At 43.5% G+C, this 23,759-nt stretch overlaps 1 protein-coding gene across 1 annotated transcript; it reads right to left on the reverse strand.

Moving 5' to 3' along the window:
• Nucleotides 1–3,364: 3,364 nt before the first annotated feature.
• LOC134340491 (fidgetin-like) lies at nt 3,365–23,759 on the reverse strand. The gene is made up of 2 exons (XM_063037802.1): nt 22,167–23,759; nt 3,365–19,499 (listed from the first exon to the last, which is right to left on the reverse strand). The coding sequence occupies exons 1-2, from the start codon at nt 23,757–23,759 to the stop codon at nt 19,398–19,400; spliced, it is 1,695 nt and encodes a 564-aa protein (XP_062893872.1). The 3' UTR covers nt 3,365–19,397.

A 23,759-nucleotide genomic window follows, 5' to 3' on the forward strand; every position in this document is an offset into this window, starting at 1 on the left:
CCATCCCAAACGGCCTCTCTGAAGACATCAAAGATGAGCCGGTCACCCAGGACCTTCCTGCCACCTTTGAAGCCCTGGTGGATTTGGCCATCTGTATTGATGTTCGCCTTCAGCAGTGCCGCAGAGGGAAGGGTTCCAGAGGGTCCCTGGGGGCACTGGGTGAGTTCCAAGCTCCTCGTCAGTCTACATTGCCCTGCCGTTTGCCCCCATCTACAATTCCTGTTCCAGAGCCCAAAGCTATGCATGTTGACTGTATCCGCCTGACGCTGACTGAAAGACGAAGGAGAATCAGCACCCGTTCCTATCTGTACTGTGGCCAACCAGACCACTTCATTTCCACCCGCCCTGTAAAAGCCAAGCGCTCACCAGTAGGACGAGGAGTACTGGTGAACGTGACCCCTGTCTGGCCCTCCTCGACACCACTCTCTCATACCTGCTTCTCTGGAGTGCGGCGTCCAACGCCGAGCAGTCTCCATCTTGGTCGATTCTGGTGTGGAGGGGAGTTCTATCGATTCCAGCTTGGCTGCCCAGTGGGGGTTACCCACATCTGCTCTCCGGTCACCATTGATGGCCAATGCCTTGAACGGTCAGAGACTGGCTAACATTACCCATGTCACAGCCCTGGTGAGTCTCAGTTTATCTGGAAACCATCATGAACAGTTAACCCTTTATGTTATTGAATCTCCTCAAACTCCCATTGTCCTGGGCCATCCCTGGTTAGTTAAACACAACCCCCACATCGACTGGCTCAGTCGCAAGATTATAGGCTGGAGCCCAGTCTGTCATTCCCACTGCCTCCGCCATGTTCAGATCCCCTGGTCTCCAAGCCCAGATAGCCTTGAGGAATTTCTGGACCTTAGTGCCATCCCTCTTGAATACATGGACCTCAAGGCTGTGTTCAGCAAGTCCCGGTCCACTTCCCAACTGCCTCATCGTCCATATGATTGTGCCATTGATCTCTTGCCTGGCACGTCTCCCCCAAGGGGCTGCCTGTATTCCCTTTCTGTACCTGAAACAGAAGCCATGAATAAATACATTGAAGAGTCTCTGGCTGCAGGCATCATCCAGCCATCTTCCTCCCCTGCTGGTGCTGGGTTTTTTTTTGTTAGAAAGAAGGACGGCTCCTTGCGTCCATGCATTGATTACCGGGGACTGAATGAAGTCACTGTTACGAATTGTTACCCTCTTCTGCTCATGACCTCAGCATTTGAACTACTGCAAGGAGCCTCAGTTTTCACCAAGCTTGATCTCCGTAACGCCTACCATCTTGTCCACATCCGCGAAGGGGACGAGTGGAAGATGACCTTCAACACAACCTCAGGCCATTACGAGTATCTGGTCATGCCATTTGGTCTCACCAATGCCCCCGCCGTCTTCCAAGCCCTGGTAAATGACATTCTCAGGGACATGCTGAACCAATTTGTTTTTGTGTATCTCAATGACATTTTGATTTTTTTTCTAAGTCCCTTGCTGAACACACAGGTCACATCCGCAGAGTTCTCCAACGCCTTCTGGAGAACCAGCTCTTTGTGAAGGCTGAGAAATGTGAGTTTCATTGCAATACAGTCTCCTTCCTGGGGTGTGCAATTTCAGGCGGTTCCATTCAGGTGGACCAACAGAAGGTCAAGGTGGTGGTCCCCTGCTGCTGAAGAAGCATTCTCTGACCTGAGGGAACGTTTCACCTCTGCCCCCATCCTGATTCAACCCGACACCAACCAGTAGTTCATTGTGGAGGTGGACGTGTCTGACATTGGCGTAGGAGATGTTCTCTCTCAGCGCTCGGCCAAGGATGAGAAGGTACACCTCTGCGCTGCCTTCTCTCACCACCTCACTCCCATGGAACGGAATTACGATATCGGAAACCGGGAGCTGTTGGCTGTGAAGCCAGCTCTGGAGAAGTGGAGGCATTGGCTGGAGGGAGCCAAGGTGCCATTCTTAGTCTGGACTGATCACAAGAATCTGGAATATATCCGTCCGGCCAAGTGTTTCAACTCCTGTCAAGCTATTGGTCCTTGTTTTCCTCAAGATTCAATTTTACTCTGTCCTTCTGCCCCGGTTCCAAGAATGGAAAACCTGATGCCCTCTCCCGAAGATTTCCTTCCCCTGAGATGCCCAATGACATCCTCCCTGCTCACTATCTCGTGGGTGCAGCGCAATGGGACATTGAATCCATTGTGCAAGCTGCTCAACAGAGCGAGGCAGCCCCTAGTCAATGCCCCGCTAACCGTGTTTATGTTCCCAGCTCTGTCCGCTCACAGGTATTGCAGTGGGGTCATTCTTCCCAGTTATCCTGTCACCCTGGAACCAAATGTACTCAGGCTTTCATCAGTTGGCAGCTCTGGTGGTCCTCCATGGGAGATGACATCCGCAACTTTGTCTCAGCCTGCTCGGTCTGTGCTCAAGGCAAGAACTCTAACCGATCACCCGCTGGTCTGTTACAACCCCTGTCTATCCCCAAGAGACCCCAGTCCCACATTGCCCTGGACTTTGTCACCAGTCTTCCCCTCCAGATAGTAATACCACCATTCTCACGGTAGTTGATCATTTCGCCAAGTGTGTACACTTCATTCCTTTACCTAAACTCCCCTCTGCCAAAGAAACAGCCAGTTTACCAGTACTGCATGTTTTCAAATTACATGGTTTACCTGTAGATGTTGTGTGAGACAGGGGGTCTCAATTCACATCCAACTTCTGGAGGGCATTCTGTAATCTTCTGGGTGCCTCTGTGAGTCTGTCTTCAGGATTCCACCCACAGACCAATGGCCAGACCGAGCAGGCCAACCAATGGCTAGAGACAGTATTACAGTGTCTGGTCTCCCAGAACTCCTCCCTGTGGAGTCGGCAGCTACCCTGGGCCGACTACGCCATAAACTCTCATCCGTCCTCATCCACCGGTCTGTCCCTCTTCGAGTGCTGCCTTGGCTGCCAACATCCACTTTTTCCTGCCCAGGAGGAGGAGGTTGGCGTTCCATCTGCTGAGGCATTCATCCGCCGTTGTCAGCGGATGTGGAGGTGCACACGTTCTGCCCTTCTCCGTGCCTCAGCTAAGATCAAGCACCAAACTGACCACCATCGTTTCAAGGCCCCACATTACTGCCAGGGACAGCATATGTGGCTTGCAACCTGAGACCTGCCCCTCAAGGTGGATCCCGCAAGCTCGTCCCCTTCTTCATTGGCCCCTTTCCCACTGCTAAAGTCATCAGCCCTGCTGCCGGCCGTCTCAAACTCCCCTCCACTCTCCTCCGTATTCATCCCATCTTCCATGTGTCCCATGTCAAGCCTTTCATGAGCCACTCCCTGTATCCTGTCCCCAAACCCCCCCCTCCCCCACAGCCCATCGATGGGTCAGAGGCCTTCATGGTGCGTCAACTGCTGGACATTCGTCGCCGGGACCATGGCCTCCAGTACCTTGTGGACTGGGAGGGCTACGGTCCTGAGGAGAGGTGCTGAGTCCCCACCCATAACATCCTGGACCCCTCTCTCATCAGGGACTTTCATCGCCAGCACCCAGTTCCACCTGCTGTGGCGCCAGGAGGCGTTCCTAGACTTGGGTGGGGGGGGGGTTACTGTCAGTACCTCCAGTTGAACTCTGTCCTTTTGCGTGTTTTCCTCCTAGCCATCAGTCTGTGGTTTTGTATTGCCATGTGCTCTTATTTGTTTTCATGCCCTGTGTGCTCCTGTCCCACCCTTGCTCTACTCAGGCCCCTGTATTACTGAGTACTCCACCTCTCACCTGTTTCCCATTATTACCCGTATTGCTGCCACCTGTGTCTCATTGTGCTCCACCTATCATCTGCCTCTCTGTTTATTGCTCAGTGTATTTTAGTCCTGTGTTTTTGCCAGATTGCACCATAAAATCTGTGCTGGCAGAACTGGATATTGTGCAAGCTCGGGCTCTAAGGGTGTGCTTGGGAGCGGTTAGAACTTCCCCAGTGTGTGCACTCCAAGTTGAGGCAAATGAAATGCCATTGGGGCTGCGGTGTAAACAGCTGGAGGCTAATTACTGGATTAATTTAAGGGGACATGGTGATAGCCATCCTACAAAAAGTGTTGCAGACATGCTGGGAGAAGGAGAGGACACAAAAAGAAAGTTTTGGCTGGACAGGAGAGCAAACAGCAAAAGATATGGGTGTATACGATAAAGAGTTTTGTCCAAGTGTAGTGTGGTCTGTCAGACCTTTCTGGGCATTAGAAAATCCCTCTGTAGATTTGGAATTGCTTAAGATTAAACACAGTAATAAGATGGCTGATATACTCAGTGAATATCACAGTTATAGGAAATGTAAATATAAAGACGTACAGATTTTTACGGATGGATCAAAGGATCCAGAAACAGGTGCAACAGGGTCTGCAATTGTTGTGCCAAGTTATCGAGTGGAAATTAGCAAGAGAACACCTGATTGCTTGAGTGTATGTGCAGTTGAAATGTTTGCCATATTGTTAGCACTAGAATGGAGTGAGCAGGTTGATTGTATAATATTGTGATGTGTAGCGATTCTGTATCGACCCTTGCAAGCATTAAGGTGGGTATGGCTAGAGGTCACCAGGATCTGCTTTAGGAAATCCTGTTTGAAAATTCAAGACTGGCTAGACAAGGCAAAAATATCACATTCATGTGGGTTCCAGCACATTCAGGTATTATGGGAAATGAGACAGCAGATAGGCTGGCAAAAGCAGCAGTCAAAAAAGGATCTATAGAGGTCAATATTAAACTATCAAAATCAGAGGGGAAGAGCATAGTGTGGAGAAGGATAAATCATCAGTGGCAGCAGCATTGGGATAGAGCAATAAAAGGAAGACATTTACATTCAATTCAGAACAGAGTAGATATGGGAAGAAGTAGGGGAGTAAAGCGGAAGGAACAAGTAATTATAAGTAGACTGAGAATTGGGCACAGCAACCTTAATGGCACTCTGGCCATCATAAATAAACATCCAACAGGTTTTTGCGATCTATGTCAGGAGACTGAAACAGTAGAGCTTATCCTTATTTCATGCCGGAAATTTGCACAGGAAAGGCAACAAATGTTATGACAATTACGCAAAATAGAACTGGTAGAGAACAGTGTTAGAGGTTTATTGGAATGTGGGGAGAGTGATCAGGGAGGAAATGGTTGTTTAGTTTTTTAAGGGCGATGGGACTGGAAAGACGGCTTTAAAATGGACAATGAGGGACAATAAATCCTGAAAATGGCAGTAATGCAACAGTGTGGATGCCAACTGCCGTAAAACTCAAGGAAGAAGATTGCACCAGTAAAGTTCCAGAAGTTGAGTGAAGAAGCATTGACAAGGATTGACCTTTCTGGAAATGTAGATGAATTAAACAGTCAGGTGCCTTCAGCAATTGTTATGGCAGCAGAAGGGTCTATACCTAGGAGTAAAAATAGGATGAATAGAAAACTGGTACCGTGGTGGACAGAGGAATGTTGTCATCCTGTAAAAAAACAGAAATAGAGCATTCAGGCTAGTTAAAAGAACCCATAATATGCAGCATTTGGTTCAATATAAGAAAGCACAGGCAGTGGTGAGAAGAACTATATGTCAAGCTAAAAGGGCCAGTTGGAGGAGTTTTTGCAACAAAATAGGAAGAACAACACCTGTGGGAGAGGTATGGGGAATGATTAAGAGGATGGGAGGAAATGGAACGGAATGGGAATATCCAGTAATGATATCTGAGGAGGAAACAGCAGTCTCCAGTAGGGATAAGGCTGAGATCATGGCCAAGTCGTTTGTACAGATACAGTTCAGAAAATTTGTCTGGACAAGGAGAAGGGAAAGAACAATGAGTCAAACACCCACGTGTGTTTAAACAGGAGGGAAGAAACTGATGATATAATTGATGATCCATTTACATTGGCAGAAATGGTGAGAGCAATAAAGAGATCGAGACCAACCTCCTCAGGGAAAGATCTGATATGCTCTGTTATGCTAAAAATTCTAGGAGAAGGAGCGCTCTTGAAGTTGCTGCATTTTTATAACCGTGTGCGAGGAGGGAAGATTACCAAGTGCATGGAAAGAAGCAGTAGTAATTCCAATAAGGAAACCTGGCAAGGATCCGTCAAAACCCACTAGCTACAGACCAATAGCATTAACATCAAACATATGTAAGGTAATGGAATGGATGAGAGCAATTGATGAAGTGGTGGAGTGGGGTTACGATTGGGGATGTAGATTTTCAGCAAAAAAAACTCAAACTGTATTTTTCACCAGGAAAAGAATTGAGGTAGGGAAGAAGTTAAGGATGTATGGGATTGAATTAGAAAGGGTTGGATCATTTAAATTTCTGGAAGTTTTATTTGATTCCGCTTAACATGGGCAAACCATATCAGGAAAGTTGAGGAGAAATGTAAAAAAGTAATAAATGTGATGAGATGTTTGACTGGTAGGGAATGGGGAGCAAGTTGTTCGGCGTTGAAGAGAATGTACGTGGCTTTAGTAAGATCTGTGTTGGACTATGGAAATATAGCATATGGATCAGCAGCTAGGTCTCTTATAAGGAAACTGGATGTGATTCAGGCTCAGGCCTTGAGAGTGTGCATTGGGGTTTTTAAAACATCACCAGCATCAGCCCTACAGGTAGAAATGGGAGTAATGCCTTTGGAACTAAGAAGGATGCAATTGATGGCAAACTACTGGGCTAACTTGCAGGGACACAATGATTCTCACCCTACTAAAGGAGTGTTGCAGGAGTGCTGGGAAAATGGGAGGTTTCAGAGGGATAACTTTAGTCGGGTAGGGAATGATATTGCTAAAGAATGTGGAGTATTTGATCTGAGGATAAGTCCTTCAGTAGTTTATCTGGCTGTAGCTCCATGGAAGATTGTATGGCCTGATATAGACTGGCATTTGTTAGAGATAAAAAGGAAAGGAAAATATAAAATTGATTTGGTAACTGCATTTAACTGTCATGTGATGGAAAAGTACGGTGATTATACTCAGATTTATATGGATGATCCTAAAACAGGAGTAACAGGGTTTGGGGTGGTTATACCAGCAAAAGAAATTGGAATCAGCAGAACATCTAATAAGTTAGGGGTGTATACAGTGGAGATGCTGGCAGTGTTGGCTGCGTTGCAATAGGTGGAGAAAGCTAGACAAGTCAAAGTGTTGATATGCTCAGATTCATCCTCAGTTCTAGCAAGTTTAAGGTCTTTTCACACAAACAGTCGGCAAGATGTACTTTATGAAGTCCTTCAGTCAGTCACAAGAATTGCAAATCAGGGAGGTCAGGTAAAATTTCTATGGGTTCCAGCACATGTAGGGGTGAAGGGGAATGAGAGGGTGGATGAGTTGGCAAAGAGGGCGTTAAAGAAAGAAAATGTGGAAATGCACATTAGTATCAGTAAAGCAGTATGTAATCTGGGAAAAAAAATCAACCAAATGTGGCAAGAAAGATGGGACAAGGAGGGGAAAGGGAGGCATTTATATCAAATACAAAAAGGTGTTGCAGGTACTAGGGGAGGTAGCGGATACAGAAGAGAGAAGACTGTGTGGACTAGGTTAAGGCTGGGATACTGTGCATTAAACAAAACATTGAAAATGATCGGGAAACACCAGACAGGATTGTGTGAGGAATGTCAGGACGAGGAGTCAGTAGAACATGTAGATCTGAGTTGCAGGAAGTATGGGATACAGAGAGAGATGATGAGAATTAAACTAAGGGAATTGGGGGTGCAGGAATTCACATTAAAAGGGTTGCTGGGCATGGGTGAGAGAGCACAGGTCAGGGTATTTTTAGATTTCTTAAGGGATACAGAGGTTTTTTTATAGGTTATGATGGATAAGCAGGAATAGGGTACTAGGATGGCCAAAGATGGGAGGATAAAGTGTAGGTTAGGGTACATGTGTGTATGTATGATTGGGTGAAGAGATTTAGAATGTAAGTCTATTGCACACTCCGAAGCAGAAGGTGGCGGTAATGCACCATTAAGCTGAGTGCCAACCGCCATAAAACAAGACGGAGAAGATAATGATTGCACCAGTACCCCTCAAGGAAGTGTCATTAGTCCAGTTCTTTTTAATGTCATGATAAATTATATCTTTGATCAGGTAGGGACAGGATTTGGCAAATCGTTGTTTGCAGATGGTGGTGCAATCTGGAAAAGAGGAAGAAACGTCAAGTATATGTTAAAGCAGGTACAAAAGGCTTTAAGATCAGTTGAAAACTGGGCAAATAAATGGGGTTTCAGGATTTCTGCTTCTAAGTCCAAATATATGATTTTTGGCTTTAGAAGAAAGATTCCTGATTGTGAATTGTGTCTATATGATTCTCCATTAGGAAAAAGTCAAGGTATTCAAGTTTTTAGGTGTCTGGTTTGATGAAAGATTTACTTGGAGGGTTCATATAGATAAAACAATTGGAAAGTGTGAGAAAGTTTGAAATGTAATGAGAAGTATTGCTGGATGCCACTGGGGAGCAGGGTGGGAAACTATGTACTTAATATAGCTAGCTATGATTAGATCAGTTATAGATTATTGTTGTATTGCTTATGGTTCCACTGCTACGGCAGTGCTTGGAAAACTAGACACTGTGCAGTCCAAAGCACTTAGACTCCGTTGTGGAGCTTTTAGAACAACATCAGTTCCGGCATTATGTGTGGAGATGGGAGAAGTGCCTCTACATTTAAGACGAGTTCAGTTGGGTCTGTAGTATTGGGCAAAACTAAATGGCTTCAATCTCAGCTGTCCATTTAAAATGTCTTTCACAGGGGAAGTCGGAGCGCCAAAGTAAAATTAAAAGATACCCATTTTTAGATTTGGTTAATAACTGGGCTGTGAAATTGAAACTGACCAAGGAAGACATAGTTGGCCAAATTTGCTTGCCATCCGTCCCTTTTTGGCTTTTGCCAGAACCAGACGTAGACCTATTCCTCCTTTTTCAGCTTCAAGGAAGCAGAGCAATTTCATCAGCGTTGATCACAAATGAATATTTAAATAATAAATGGGGATGTTATCTGAAGATTTTTACTGATGGCTCAGTGAACCCAGGGAGCAGTAGGGCAGGATTTGGGATGTATGTGTCTCAACTTGGAGATAAGATTGGTCACCGGGTTTCAGATGGTGTTTCTGTCTTTGCAACAGAATTATTAGCAATCCTCTGGGCCTTATGGTGGACAGAAGACTCTCGACCACGGAGGGTTATCATCTGTTTGGATCCTGCTGCTGCCTTATAGTCTATAAAAGGGAGTAAATCAAAAGTTCGTCCTGACATAGTTATTGAGATTTTTAGTTTTGTTTTTAGTAGGGAAGATGGGTTGTGAAGTCAGATTTACATGGATACCAGGGCATGCTGTGGTGGAGGGAAATGAAATTGTGAATGGCATTTCAAAATCTTCCTTACAGAGCAGGCAAGTAGAAATTAGAGTTCCCCTAGGCAGAGCAGAATTGAGTAGTAGGATTAAAAAAGGTATAGAGAAGAAGTGGCAGGAGGATTGGAAAAATGAATTATGGGGCAGGCATTATTTTTCTAGTCACCCACTAGTTAAAAACGTCTCAGACTGTTACCTTTTTAAATCGTAGACATATGGTGAAATTAACAGGACTTGGGTTGGGGCATTGTAGGCTAAACCATTATTTAAAGATAATAGGAAAACATCGTACTGGATTATGTGACTGTGGTAGTCCAGAGACAGTCCAGCATGTTTTGCTGAGCTGTAATCGACACAAAATTGAAAGACGCATATGGTTCAAGAGGCTATCTGGCTTAAATGCATTTTTTTTTCTATTAAATCCTTGCTTGGCCACCAAGAAAACCACCATCTGATTGAAGAGTTTATTATTCAATTTATACATGCCACTAGCTTATATTCGAGAATTTGATTTTCTTGAAATTCTATAATTATACATCCTGTGGAGGCCAGTAATACACCTAGGTGTGTCTAAGCTGCCGGAAATAGAAGAAGAAGATTGCACCAGTGAGCCGGGGCGGTGATTTCTGGCAGGCTGAGTTAATGCACCATTTTTGGTTTGGACCGGGTGGCTTGAACCACTGGGAGTGGTCCTGCGGGAATACTGTTCAGGCTTTTGAAGAAACGGCGGTTGGCTAAACAACAAGATTGTGAATGGACGGAGGATGGCAGGAGGAAGTGACGGTTCGGGAAGTGAGTTAGAGATGGAGGTTGGCGGGAAAGAGGAATGGAGTGGAAAGAGTAAGAAAAGAAAACAGGTATGAGATTTCAAACACTGAGGAGTCAGGGAATGATCAAAATAGGATAGCAAAACAATGGAAAGAAGATGAGATTAAAGCAATTATAAAACTGAGCGAAGACGGGGCGTCTTTCGGTGATTGGAACCCGATTCATGTGACGAAGATAATCAACAAACTCGTAGGCGAGGTCAAAAGAGCAAAGGTATTACGAAATGGATCGCTTTTAGTGATTTGTCGGGATAGCAAAGTGATAAGATTAAATAAAATAGACGGCAAAAAAAGTACAATGCTCAATACTCGACAATAGAAAGTGGACTAGAGGAGTTATTTTGGGGATACCAACAAAGTTACTATGGATGAGATTAAACAGAACATAAAAGGAGCAAAAATTATTGAGGCCAAACGTTTGAAAGTTACAAGAAATGGAAAAAAGTGTGATAGTTTATCGGTTATGATTAACTTTGATGAAGAGAGATTGCCAACTAAAATTTATTTAGGGTATATGTGTATTGAGATCAGAATATATATACCACTGCCTTTAAGCTTTAAACGTCAGAAATTCGGGCATATTGTGGCGGTCTGCAGAGGGAAACAGATGTGGGAGATGCGCTGGAGAACATGAAAATGGGAAATGTGAGGTGGGAGCTAGGCTGAAACGCTGCAATTGTGCTGAGGAACACAGCGCAGCTTATCGAGGATGCATTTATAGCAAGAAGGCAGCTGAGATACAATATGTAAAAGTAACTCAAGGAATCAGTTATGCAGAGGCAATGAAAGGATTTGCTGAAAAGGAGAAGGCTATCAAGCAAACAAGTACAGGGAATAATAAACCGGTGAATTGTGAGGGCTGTAATATGATAAATAAGGATACACTAATGAGTAGAAAGGATTTCATACTATTTATGGTAGATGCAATTAACTGTTTAGTGCAAACAAACAAAAGAACCAAAAAATTAAAATTATAGTCAAGTCTGCAGAAAAATATCTTGGTATTACAGGGCTTAGGTGGGAAGTAGTCAAAGAAATGCTGAATGGAGGATCAAACAGTTCACAGGCATGGGAGGTGGGATTTTAATGGCAGTATATACTATGCAATGGAATGCAAGGAGTCTTATCACAAATGGTCAAGAATTTAAGAAATATGTATCAGAACTTAAGGAAAAACCTCAGATTTTATGTATACAAGAAACATGGTTGAAACCACAATTAGATTTTGTTTTACAAGGATATACAGCTATTAGGAGGGATAGAAGCAATGGCAATGATGGAGGAGTAGCAATATTTATAGCCAGTGGGATGAGGTATAATATAGTCAACATAGGGCAGAAATATGAATCAATAATAATCAAAATTTGGATAGGCAGAGAAATCTTGGTAATAATAAATAATTATAATCCATGCAGACGATTAAGCAGAGATACATTAAACACAGTGGGTGGTGGGATGAAAGGGAAAATAATATGATGTGGGGATTTCAATGGACACAGTACACGATGGGGATGTAAAAATGTGGATGAAAATGGATTAGCGATAGAAGAATTTATAGATGACGAAAAATTGGTATGTATAAGTAATGGAGAAGGTACAAGATATAATATATCCCAAAACACAGAAATCGCAATAGACTTAACATTTGTAAGTAGAGAATTAGCAGGAATCAGTACTTGGAACGTATTAAAACAAAATACAGTAGAAAGTGATCACTATCTCCTACTCACAAGGATTCAGATTAAAATAGAACAAAATAAAGGACCTAGAGTGTCAAGGTGGAAACTAAATAAGGCAGATTGGGAGATATTTCAAAAAAGTAAGATGCATAAGGATTTTAGATGAAAATATATTTGATATAGAAGAAATGAATGATAAATTGGTCACAGCAATTATAAATTCGGCAGAAGAAACAATTCCGATAAGTAAAGGTAGAGGAAAAGTGTTCCATGGTGGAATTGTGAATGTTGTAGCAGTATAAAAGTAAGAAATAAAGCATTTAAAGTGTTAAAAAGACAACATTCGGTAGAAACATTAATACAATATAAAAGAGCACAAGCAAAGTTCGGAAAACAATCAGGCAAGCAAAGTGAGCATTTTGGAGACAGTATTGTAACAAAATTGGAAGAGAAACTCAACTGTCTGAAATATGGGGCATGATAAGGAAAATGAATGGTATAAGAAGTAGTAAGGAGATTCCTGTGCTAAAAAGTAAGGACAAAATGGCAATTAACAATGTAGAAAAAGCAGCAATATTGGCAAAAACTTTTGTTAACATACATAGCTTGGAGAATTTGACGGTCGAGGCTATACAGCAAAGGGAGGAGAGACTTAAGCAAAATTCAGGAATTATGGACAAAAGAGCAACGTCACAAGTGCCGGATACACCTATCAGCATAACAGAAATAGAAACAGCCATTATGAATGCGTGGCCAACTTCTGGGAAGGATCAAGTATGGGGTATAATGCTGAAGCACTTATCAAAAAGTGCACTTCTAGTTCTACAGAGACTGTCTAATAGAATATGGGAAATAGGTAAAATACCAACTGCATAGCAACATTCTGTTATTGTTCCAATATCAGCTCAGGAAGGATGCCGTCAGTGACCTTGAGCACAAGCTGCCCACATCCTGGATACTGGGAGGAAATGGACTCCATCAGAAGCAACCGAGCAGGCAAAGGCGGCTCTCGAGCACAGGGACATCGTGGGCCGAGTGCAGCAAGGGAGGAGCGGTCTTGGCCTTGGGGGCAGTACACCAGCCTGGAACAAGGCTGCTCCGTCTCAGAGACGTAGGCTCGTGACACAGGAGATACATCAGCAGGAGGAGGCGGCAAGGTGCAGAAAGGCCGTCGCTCAGGCAAGGCAAGGGCAATGGATGAGATGGGAGGGAGTGGAGAAACGAAAGATCTCCTGGAAAGAGCTGTGGGAGATGGGGACACTCAGAGCGAGCTTCACCATCAGGGCAGCCTATGATGTCTTGCCTTCTCCCATGAATCTCAGCCAGTGGTATGGAGAGGACCCCACGTGCTCCCTCTGCCTGACTTCAGCAACACTAAAACACATTCTGGTGGGCTGCAAGACCAGCCTTACTCAAGGCCGATACACCTGGCAGCAGAACCAGGTGCTACGGTGTCTTGCAGCAGTGCTGGAAAGTCGGCGGATGAGCGTCAACACTTTCCCTCCCCCCTTATCCCGCTGGCCGTTAACAGCATTTGTCCGGGAAGGTGAGAGTCAAGCCAGACTCGATACATCGAGACCAGACACCGGGCGGCTAGGTGAGGCACGTGATTGGAATATGGTGGAAGACTTAGACCAGAGGCTCTGCTTCCCAACTGAAACCATGGAAACCAACCTCAGACCAGACCTTGTGCTGAGGTCGGCCTCACTCCATCTCGTTTACATCATCGAGCTTACCGTGCCCTGGGAGGATGCAGCGGAGGAGGCCTACGAGTGCAAGAAGCTGAGGTATGCTGAACTTGCAGCCGATGCACAACAACGTGGCTGGAAAGCAAGGGTCGGACCGGTCGAAGTAGGCCGCAGAGGATTTGTAGCCACATCAACATCAAGGCTACTCCGGGAGTTGGGAGTGTGAGGGAAGACACACCACCAAGCAGTCAAAGCCCTCTCCAGAGCTGCTGAAAAGGGTAGTCAGTGGCTCTGGATGAAGAGAAAGGATTCCATCTGGGCCCCCAAGTGAGTGAAAGGCATCTAGGGGGTGAGCCCGGGACGCCGGGATTCACTGCTGAACCCTCCAGAGGTGTCGTGGGCCTATCAGCGAAACACTGAGGGAAGAGGGCACCCACTTGATAACCCCGAAGATGCCACCACTCACTTGGCCACCCCACAGAGTCCAGGCAGCAGGTCTCAGGAATGCAGATAAGGGATATTAACATCTAGTCCTATATAACATACCTTAAAACCTGGTAAAGATTCATCAGACCCAATAAACTATAGACCAATTGCATTAACCTCACAGCTAGGTAAACTTATGGAACGAATAATAACTGATAGGCTAATATAATTTCTAGAAAAAAGTCTTATTTCTCCCCACCAAAGCGGTTTTCATAAAGGAAGAACTACAGTAGATTCAATACTTAGCTTGGAATCTGAAATTAGGAAGGCTGAAACAAATAAAGAAATGGTCCTGGCGGTATTCTTCAACATAGAAAAGGCATATGATATGCTCTGGGAAGAGGGAGTGTTAATTAAATTGAAAGAATTAGGGGTGGAAGGAAAATTATATACCTGGGTTCTAGACTTTCTTTTTGGTCGAACAATTCAAGTCAAGGTGGAAGCAGAGTACTCCAGGACATATTTGGTTGAAAACGGAACACAAGGTAGTGTCTGCAGTCCATTACTATTTACGATAATGATAAATGACATTATTTGTCCAAGTTGAACATAGTGTGGGGAAATCCTTATATGCAGATGTTGGGGCTTTGTGGGTGAGGGGAAAAATTTAATTTATATACAAAGGAAAATGCAAGATGCAATAAATAAAGTGGAGGAGTGGGCAAATAAATGGGGTTTCAAATTGTCTACGAGTAAGTCCAAGTGATATGTTTCTCAAAAAAATCACAAATCAGTTTCCGTGAAATTATATGAACAAAAATTAGAGCAGGTGAAGGTAATTCAGTTCCTTGGTTTGTTATTTGATGTGAAACTTACATGGAAAAAGCAAAACTTACAAACCCCATTTCCAGAAAAGATGGGATATTTTCCAAAATGCAATAAAAACAAAAATCTGTGATATGTTAATTCACATGAACCTTTATTTAACTGACAAGAGTCAAAGAAAAGATTTTCAATAGTTTTACTGACCAACTTAATTGTATTTTGTAAATATACACAAATTTAGAAATTGATGGCTGCAACACACTCACCAAAAGTTGGGACAGAGTTAAAATAAGATTGAAAAGTGCACAGAATATTCAAGTAACACCGGTTTGGAAGACTCCACATTAAGCAGGCTAATTGGTAGCAGGTGAGGTATCATGACTGGGTATAAAAGTAGCGTCCATCAAAGGCTCAGTCTTTGCAAGCAAGGCTGGGTCATGGCTCACCCCTTTGTGCCAAAATTCGTGAGAGAATTGTTAGTCAGTTCAAAAGGAACATTTCTCAATGCAAGATTGCAGAGAATTTAGGTCTTTCAACATCTACAGTACATAATATTGTGAAAAGATTCAGAGAATTCAGAGACATCTCAGTGAGTAAAGGGCAAGGTCGGAAACCACTGTTGAATGTGCGTGATCTTCGAGCCCTCAGGCGGCACTGCCTAAGAAACCGTCATGCTACTGTGACAATTATAGCCACCTGGGCTCGGGAGTACATCGGAAAACCATTGTCACTCAACACAGTCCGTCGCTGCATCCAGAAATGCAACTTGAAACTGTATTACGCAAGGAGGAATCCATACATCAACTCTATGCAGAAACGCCGGCGAGTTCTCTGGGCCCGAGCTCATCTCAGATGGACCGAAAGACTGTGGAACCGTGTGCTGTAGTCAGATGAGTCCACATTTCAGCTAGTTTTCGGAAAAAACGGGCGTCGAGTTCTCCGTGCCAAAGATGAAAACGACCATCCAGATTGTTATCAGCGAAAGGTGCAAAAGCCAGCATCTGTGATGGTATGGGGGTGCATCAGTGCCCACGGCATGGGTGAGTTGCATGTATGTGAAGGTACCATTGACTCTGAGGAGTATATTAGGATTTTAGAGAGACATATGTTGCCATCAAGGCGACGTCTCTTCCCGGGATGTCCATGCTTATTTCAGCAGGACAATGCCAGACCACATTCTGCACGGGCTACAACAGCGTGGCTTTGTAGACACAGAGTGCGTGTGCTTGACTGGCCTGCTGCCAGTCCAGATCTATCTCCTATTGAAAATGTATGATGCATCATGAAGAGGAGAATCAGACAACGGAGACCACGGACTGTTGTGCAGCTGAAGTCTTATATCAAGCAAGAATGGACAAAATATCCAATTGCAAATCTACTACAATTAGTATCCTCAGTTCCAAAACGATTAAAAAGTGTTATTAAAAGGAAAGGTGATGTAACACAATGGTAAACACCTTCCAAGAAGTTGAAGTACGACTTACAGCAGTCCTCGAAGCAATGAAGCAGTATTATGAAAAATGGTCTCTGAACCTAAATCCATCAAAAACTTAAGTGTGTACATTTCACCTGAGGAATCGAGAAGCAGCTTGGAAACTCAAGATCTTCTGGTGTGGGAAGGAGCTCGAACACCATCCGAATCCAGTTTACCTGGGCGTGACACTGAATAGGACGCTCTCATTTGCCACCCACATCCAAAAATTCCGAGGGAAAGTTGGCTCTCGCAATTCCCTCTTGAAAAAATTAACAGGCACGAAATGTGGAGCTAATGCTCACACACTTAAATCAACTGCCCTAGCACTCTGCTATGCACCTGCAGAATACTGTGCACCTGTGTGGGGCAGATCAGCCCATAAGAAAATAGACCCTTACTTAACGAAGTCTGCTGAATAATCACGGACACACTGCGTCCCACATCCACTAACATCATTTACAGACTAGCAGGCATTGCTCCCCCAGAGATCTGAAGACACACTATAACAAAAATTACACAACACCCACTACATCATCATGTGCCAGTTTCCAACCGTCTAAAGTAGAGGAAAGGCTTTGCTACAGTGGAGGGACTACCGCACGGAACATCCCCCAAACATACAGGATTGACCTCTGGCAACAAACAGAAGCCAGAACCCCACCAAACAATACAGTGCAAGACCCCACAGAAATGTTGCCAGACGGGACACTGCTTGACAGACGGAAGTGGTGCACTTTCAACAGAGCGAGAGCGGGAGTTTGTAGGATGGGAGACAATATGCTGAAGTAGGATTTAAAGACCAGTAAATCCTGTGAGTGTGGCGAAAGGGTGCAGAACATTGAACACGTTCTGCGCAACTGCCCACTCTCACCTGATTTAGCTGACACTGACCTGCTCAGCGTCAACCAAACAGCACTAGAGTGGCTGGCTGTCTGGTGTGACAAGCTATGATGATGATAGAGCTTTATGGATTAGAGGTAGGAATTTCAATTTTATTGTATCTAGGATGCGATTAATAAGATCAAACAGTGGGCAAATTGATGGGGATTTCAGGTTTCAGTAGCTGAAACTGAAGTTATGTGTTTTACAAAGAGGATTAATAGACCTGCACTTGATTTGAAATTGTATGGTCAACCTCTTGAAGTGTCAATGGTAAAATTTCTTGGCATGTGGATGGATAATAAACTGACATGGAAGCACCGTATCAGTAAGGTAATTGATAAATGTAAAGGAGCAATAAATATTCACAGCTGTACATGTGGGTATCCTTGGAGTGCTACATGAAAATCTTTTACCATTTATATTTGTTTAATTAGATCTGTTCTTGATTATGGTTGTGTGGCTTATGGATCAGCTTCATTTTCAACTTTAAAATGTTTGCATGTGATACAAACACAGGCTTTAAGATTGAGTTGTGGTGCAATTAGGTCATCCCTTGTTTTGGCTTTACTGGTTGAAATGGGGCAATTGCCCTTACAATTACGGAGGTTGAAGTTGATGTTAACTTACTGGATTAACTTGAGGGGGCAAAAAAATGATCATCCTGTTAAAGGTGTGTTGGAGGACTGTTGGGAACATGACAAAAGTGTTTTTAGTTTTGGCTGGCTGGGTTCCTATCACACTAGGAACATGGGTGTGTTGGATTATGCAATATGTCCCACTGTCACATTCTCAGTAACCCCACCTTGTTCTTTTCCAATGACTTCAGTTGATCTTGGGTTACATGGTTTAATCAAGGCTAAGGATCCTGATATGCCTAAGAATCTGTTGGTTCATCTATATATTAAGGAAAATTATTATATATAGCTGTTCACAAAATTGTATAAATCTTCCCCCTTTCATTTCTCTCATCTAAGCCATACTGACCAATGATATCCTTGTATTTCACGTTGCCTACTCTAGCATTCAGATCTCCCATAACGAAAAAGTACATCAGAGCTCCTTGCATTTTTTAAAGCAGATTCTACGTCCTCATAAAACCATTCCACCTCTTCATCCTCATGCTCACTTGTTGGTGCATACATTTGGACTATCGTAACATCGAAAGGCTTTCTTTTTAATTTTACCATTATGAGTCTATCAGATATGGGCCAAAACCCATCTATTGCATTATAGATTTTCTTCTTCATAATAATTCCAATGCCATTGGCATGGCTCTCTCCTCCAGAGTATATCATCGCAAAATCATTCTTGTCAACTGTTCCAGCTTCTCCCATAATATCCAGCTTCATTCGAGATATCTCAAGAATTGCATTATCAAACTTCCCCGCTTGATACATTGTTCAAACATTCTATGTCCATGTCATCTTACAGATACGAAGAATTGAGATTGCAAGATCAACGTTCTGGAGCCTGAGTGACGTGCTGTGAGGCAAAAGGTTGGACTTTGGGTTGCGTTGTAGAATTTGGAAATGCTACACCTGGAGCAGTCTGTTGTATGGAGTCGAATCGTGGACCTTATGCAAGGAAGCGCAATGACGACTGGAGGCATTTGAGATGTGGTGTTTAAGGAGAAAGCAGAAAATTAGATGGGTAATGAAGGTCAGTAATATGGAAGTGTTGAAGAGAGCGAGGAGAGAAAAGGAGTTGCTGAAGAATGTGCGGAAAAGGAAGCTGGAGTATGCCGGGCACTTGTTAAGAGGTGGTGGACTGCAGAAATTGTTATTGGAAGGAATGATAGAAGGAAAGAGGGAAAGAGGAAGGCAGCGAACCACTTAGTACGATAATGTGAGGCAATGGACTGGGTTGGGTTATGCTGAGGCCAGAAAAAGAGCGCAAGATCGAAGAAGATGGAGGTGCGTAGCCGCCAACCACGGATTTGGGACGGCACCCACTGACTGACTGAACACCAACTGGCAGTAAACCGTCATGATCAACTTTCCCTTATATCTATACATTGTGACAATGAAGCACATCAATTCCACTGGACCAACGTCACTATCCTAGGCCAAGCTCGTCAACGACAAGCCTGAGAATTCTTAGAGGCTTTGTTCTCCACACAGAACTCTATCAACAAAAACGTCAAAATGAACCCAGTTTACATCCCACTTCAGATCAAGTCGTCAGCCCAGAGCCAGCCTCAACCAGTTGTCCTAGATTTCACTCTCCCTGCCTAAAGTTTACCTTGTTGCCCGTTGTGTTTGTTTTTGTTCTCTCTTGTTCAGTGGCCCTTCATGGCTTGTTATTTTGCAGTCTATTATTAGAGTTATTCACTGCTAAGTCATCTCTGCTGCTCTGCTTTTGTGTATAGAAGGCTTGACATTTCCTGATACGCTGAAGGAGAGGAAAGAACAAACATCAGTCCATCTACAGGTTATAATTATACAAGATTTTGTCATTGTACCAAAAAGGCTTGAATGCATTCAAGTTCAAATACCAATAGAACTTGAATTAAGTAAATATCTATTAATTAATGTTTCTTTACTAAGTCTTTTAAGTTAGAAATATCTAAAATTGTCATGTGATATTTGCCCCTTTTACAGGAAGTATTCTTCACACTACTACATTGCATAAATGTTCATGTCCAATCATTTATTAAAGCCTTGAGCCAAGGTCCTGACTGAACAGACTTTGTATTTCATTTTTTCAATTCTCTTTTGATATTTCACCAAAAACTCCAGCAAATTTCTTTGAATATAATGTAGAGAGCATTCTAACATTCAGACTGGTTGTATCACTGCTTGGTATAGAGTCTCCAATGCACAGGATCAAAAAAGGCCCCAGAGGGTTATAGACGCAACCAGCATCATCATGGGTACAAGCCTCCTCACTGTCCAGGACATCTTCATAAGGCAGTGCCTCAAGACGGTGGCATCCATCACAAGGACCCTCACCACCCAGGACCTGCACTCTTCTGATTACAACCAACAGGGAAGGGTACAGGAGCCTGAAGATGCACCCTCAACAGCTTCTTCCCTCTGCCATCAGATATCTGAATGATCCATGAACACTACCTCACTATTCTACCTTTGTACTTGTAATACCATGGTCAAGATTTTTATTGCTATGCTGTGAGATTTTATTTTAAGCAATCCTCTGTAAAAGCAGTGGGTCCTGCTGGTAAGAGATTTTGGCTTTGGCTAAAGATAAGAAGCCATGTTGTCCAACAGGATTGTGAGATATGAGAGAAGGTTCTAGAGGGCTGGGTGAGAAGAATTTTCTGAAGGACAGTCATCTGGTTTGGGGTCTTTTGGGGCAAGGTGTGGAGAGAAGAGCACCAGCAAAGACACCTGGAGGATCCCATCTGAAGGGGAGACCCTATTGCCAGGAGTGCTTCACAAGGTGGAGGATTCCAAGAAGGGAAATTCTGCCTGTGGTTGATGTGATTTCAGTGCCATGAGTAAAGCCGTACACCCAGCTAATACCGAAATGAGCTCCAATGTTTATGTGCATATTTAGAGTGGTTTAACTGTCGTGGGCCGACCTTAGACATATATTTCTTATGAAAGGTGGCCTTCTCACAGCTGAGTCATGTGTCTGTTAGCAGAATTAGCTGAAGAGCAAAGTTCGGGTATGAGCCCAGGTGAGTAGGTTACACACAATTTTTTTTGTCTTGCATTTTACTGCTGCCACAAAACAACAAATGTCACGACATGTATCATTGATAATAAACATGATTCCGATCACAGTTACTCTTCATCTAATTCTACAGGTAATCTCAAATAATTTATCCAAGCAGGCACCTTCATGTTGGTAATGAACGCTGGTTCCTCATTCACTCATGGTAAGTATTATAACTGAGCCCATCCTCAATAACTATCCAAAGACTTGCACTTGCCAGCAAGGATCTCTGAATAGTAAAAACAGATGTTTTCTCCACCGTTCTAGACGAGAGACACCAATGCCAATCAAAACAGCCTTACTGCTATCATAGCAAGAAATCAAGACTACGTGGTCCTTGGTTGTTTCTATCAGCTTACAGCTAACTTGTATTGAACCTGTCCCAGAGAGTTCATGATATCTGTTGTTCAATAATCACAGCTTTCCAGAGTAGCTGGAGAAAAATTATTTTGAAACAACACAACATTAAAAGCAAGAAAAAAATCCTTCTCTTCACTCCAGCTGGAGCAGAAACACTAATAAAATACAACAGCAGAAATAAATATGGAAAAAATACAGAGAAACTGACTGCCCTTGGTAAATTAGTTGATTGGGATCATCTAAAAAGTTATTTTTTTGAGTAAGAAACATATGAGTGCTTACTTAGCAACCAATAACTTCAGAAATGTTTTACTCCATAGAAATACCACCAATTGATTTGCTTAGAATTTGTCTTCAGTGATATAATGGAAATTAATGTCAGGTTTATGCCATCTCCCAACCTCTTAAACTTCCAAATCTTTTCTGTCAGACGCAAGTCCCAAACAACTTGCTCCATTCTGTGTACAACTTCAGATCCTTTTGGGAAATGCTGGGGCGGACTTTGCAAAATGCATTTTCAAAGTCTTTATAGGTGGCAGCTTTCTGCTGGCCATCTTGCTCAGAAGCTGCTTCCTGACAGAGCTGCATGAGATCGCTCCCTGAATATCCTTCTGTATTCTGAACAATTGAGCTAATTTCCCCATCGCTTAGGCAATGGTCTTGTTGGGACAAGGTATAGATTAAAATTTGGTGCCTTGCAATGCTATCTGGTGGAGAGATATAAAGACGCTTTATAAAGTACCTGTGAATGGTCTCCTCAATATCATCTGGGTGCCTAGTACCTCCAATGACTATAATATGGTCACTGTTTGAGTTCAGCACACCTTCTACATGAGACAGTAATTTGGCTTTAATAGAGTTAAGGTGGATGCTTTCTTCATCCACAGGGTTAGAGAGCATGACATCAAGTTCATTGATAAAGATGACAGATGGTTGACGAGACCGAGCTACAAGAAACATGGCCTGTAAGATCATCTCTCCATCTCCCTTCCACTTAGAGATGAAGGAAGAACCACTGACCTTCAGGAAAGTTGCCCCTAAGTGAGTGGCAATGCATCTTGTGAGCATTGTTTTGCCTCCTCCACGAGGTCCAAACAGCAAAATGCTTTTTGGTGCCCTATTTGCACCATTGTACGCTTCTGGCCTCAACAAGGGCCACAATATCTGTTGTTCAATCAGTGCCTTTGCAGTATCCAGTCCAGCAATATCACCCCACTGTACAGGAGGACTCGAATCCACGATTTCATTGGTTACTAAGCTTAGGAGTTGAGAATCCATGCTTTTCAATTGCTCCTCCAATTGACTGCTCGCGGTAACTGTCTCGACTCTCTGAGCCTGCATCTGGGGGTTAAGCATGCGGTCTTGCTCATCCACCACTTCGCTGTCCAATAATGCAGAAGTGAGCTTCACAAGAGCTTCGGATGAGCTTGACTGAAGCGGAAGCTGTTCACTATTATAATGTGGCGACATCATTCTTTTCTTTCCATGGTCACTGTACTTATCGATAAGGTCATTCACAATATGTTGCTTCCTCGTTTTGAATTCTACAGGCAACGTGTCACCATTTCTACGAAAGTGATTGTCTTGACACTCACCAAGTGCCACATCATTTGGCATCTGATACAAACCTAAAGCAGTCCTTTGCTGTCTATAACTGTACCTATTCAGACCCTCATCCTCTCTCAGGTTTGTATCAAACGTTTTTCTCTTTAAAGCACTGCTTGAGCCATTGGTAACAGGAGATAAAGAATCCTTGGGCAAACTGTGGCTCTGGTAGGCATATCTTGGGTCTATGGAATGTCGGGATGAGGAAGGAAGACGAATAGGAGCTGGAATACCTAAGGGCGGATGATGTACTCCTGAGTAACCAGGACCAGAGCTCAACTGAGAAGGGTAATGGTTTGAGGGGTAGTTGTAGATTGAGTTTAGTCCAGTGAAAGTTGAATTATAAGAGGGCATTATAGTGGACATGGAATGTACTGGCTGCAGAAGACTTGAACTACTTAAAGATGAAGTAAGAGAGGAAGGAACTGCAGATGTAGCTTGGCTACAGTGGTCTGAGGTTAAATAAGTTGCAGTGTAACCTTCCTGAGATGTTCCAATTGGCACAAGGCAGGATTGAATGCACGAGGCAGAAGTAGGACCACTTGTATTACTTGGATAGCAAGGTTCAGAAAGACTGTTGGTCACCATAGAGGAACGTCCGATGTCTACGCTGCCACTTCCTGGTGGCAGGATAGAATCAACTCTTGCTTTACTGCCTGTAAGACCGTCATCTATCGAACTTGCAGAAAATGACCCCTGTTCACGAAAGGACATTTGCCAGGATTCGTTTTCATTCTTTTGTTCATTAATTGGTCCAAGTGGAGCATCTATGTAAGGATTTTGCTCTGGCCTCTCGAATGAAGAGTTCACAGTCCCAGAGTACTTCTCTGCATATTTCTTGAGCAAATTAGAGGCTGTCAGTGCAGAAAAGTCATCATTTGCCCACTCGTACCGGGGATGCTGCTGTATGAGATGGTTCTCTTCTGGTTTATGAGCTAGAGAAGACATTGTGAATGAGATATCGAGGTATTGCTCTGGTCCCTGAGCATGCTCTGGAGTCCAATGCAT

This window comes from Mobula hypostoma, chromosome X1, assembly GCF_963921235.1.
Source record: "Mobula hypostoma chromosome X1, sMobHyp1.1, whole genome shotgun sequence".
NCBI classification, from domain to species: domain Eukaryota; kingdom Metazoa; phylum Chordata; class Chondrichthyes; order Myliobatiformes; family Myliobatidae; genus Mobula; species Mobula hypostoma.

Coding starts and splice junctions, on each gene's coding strand:
- LOC134340491 (XM_063037802.1), bottom strand. CDS start 23,759: ATGCATTGGACTCCAGAGCATGCTCAGGGACCAGAGCAATACCTCGAT. Junction 19,500..22,166: donor TAGGGGCAACTTTCCTGAAG/GTCAGTGGTTCT, acceptor CCTCTCCTTCAG/CGTATCAGGAAATGTCAAGC.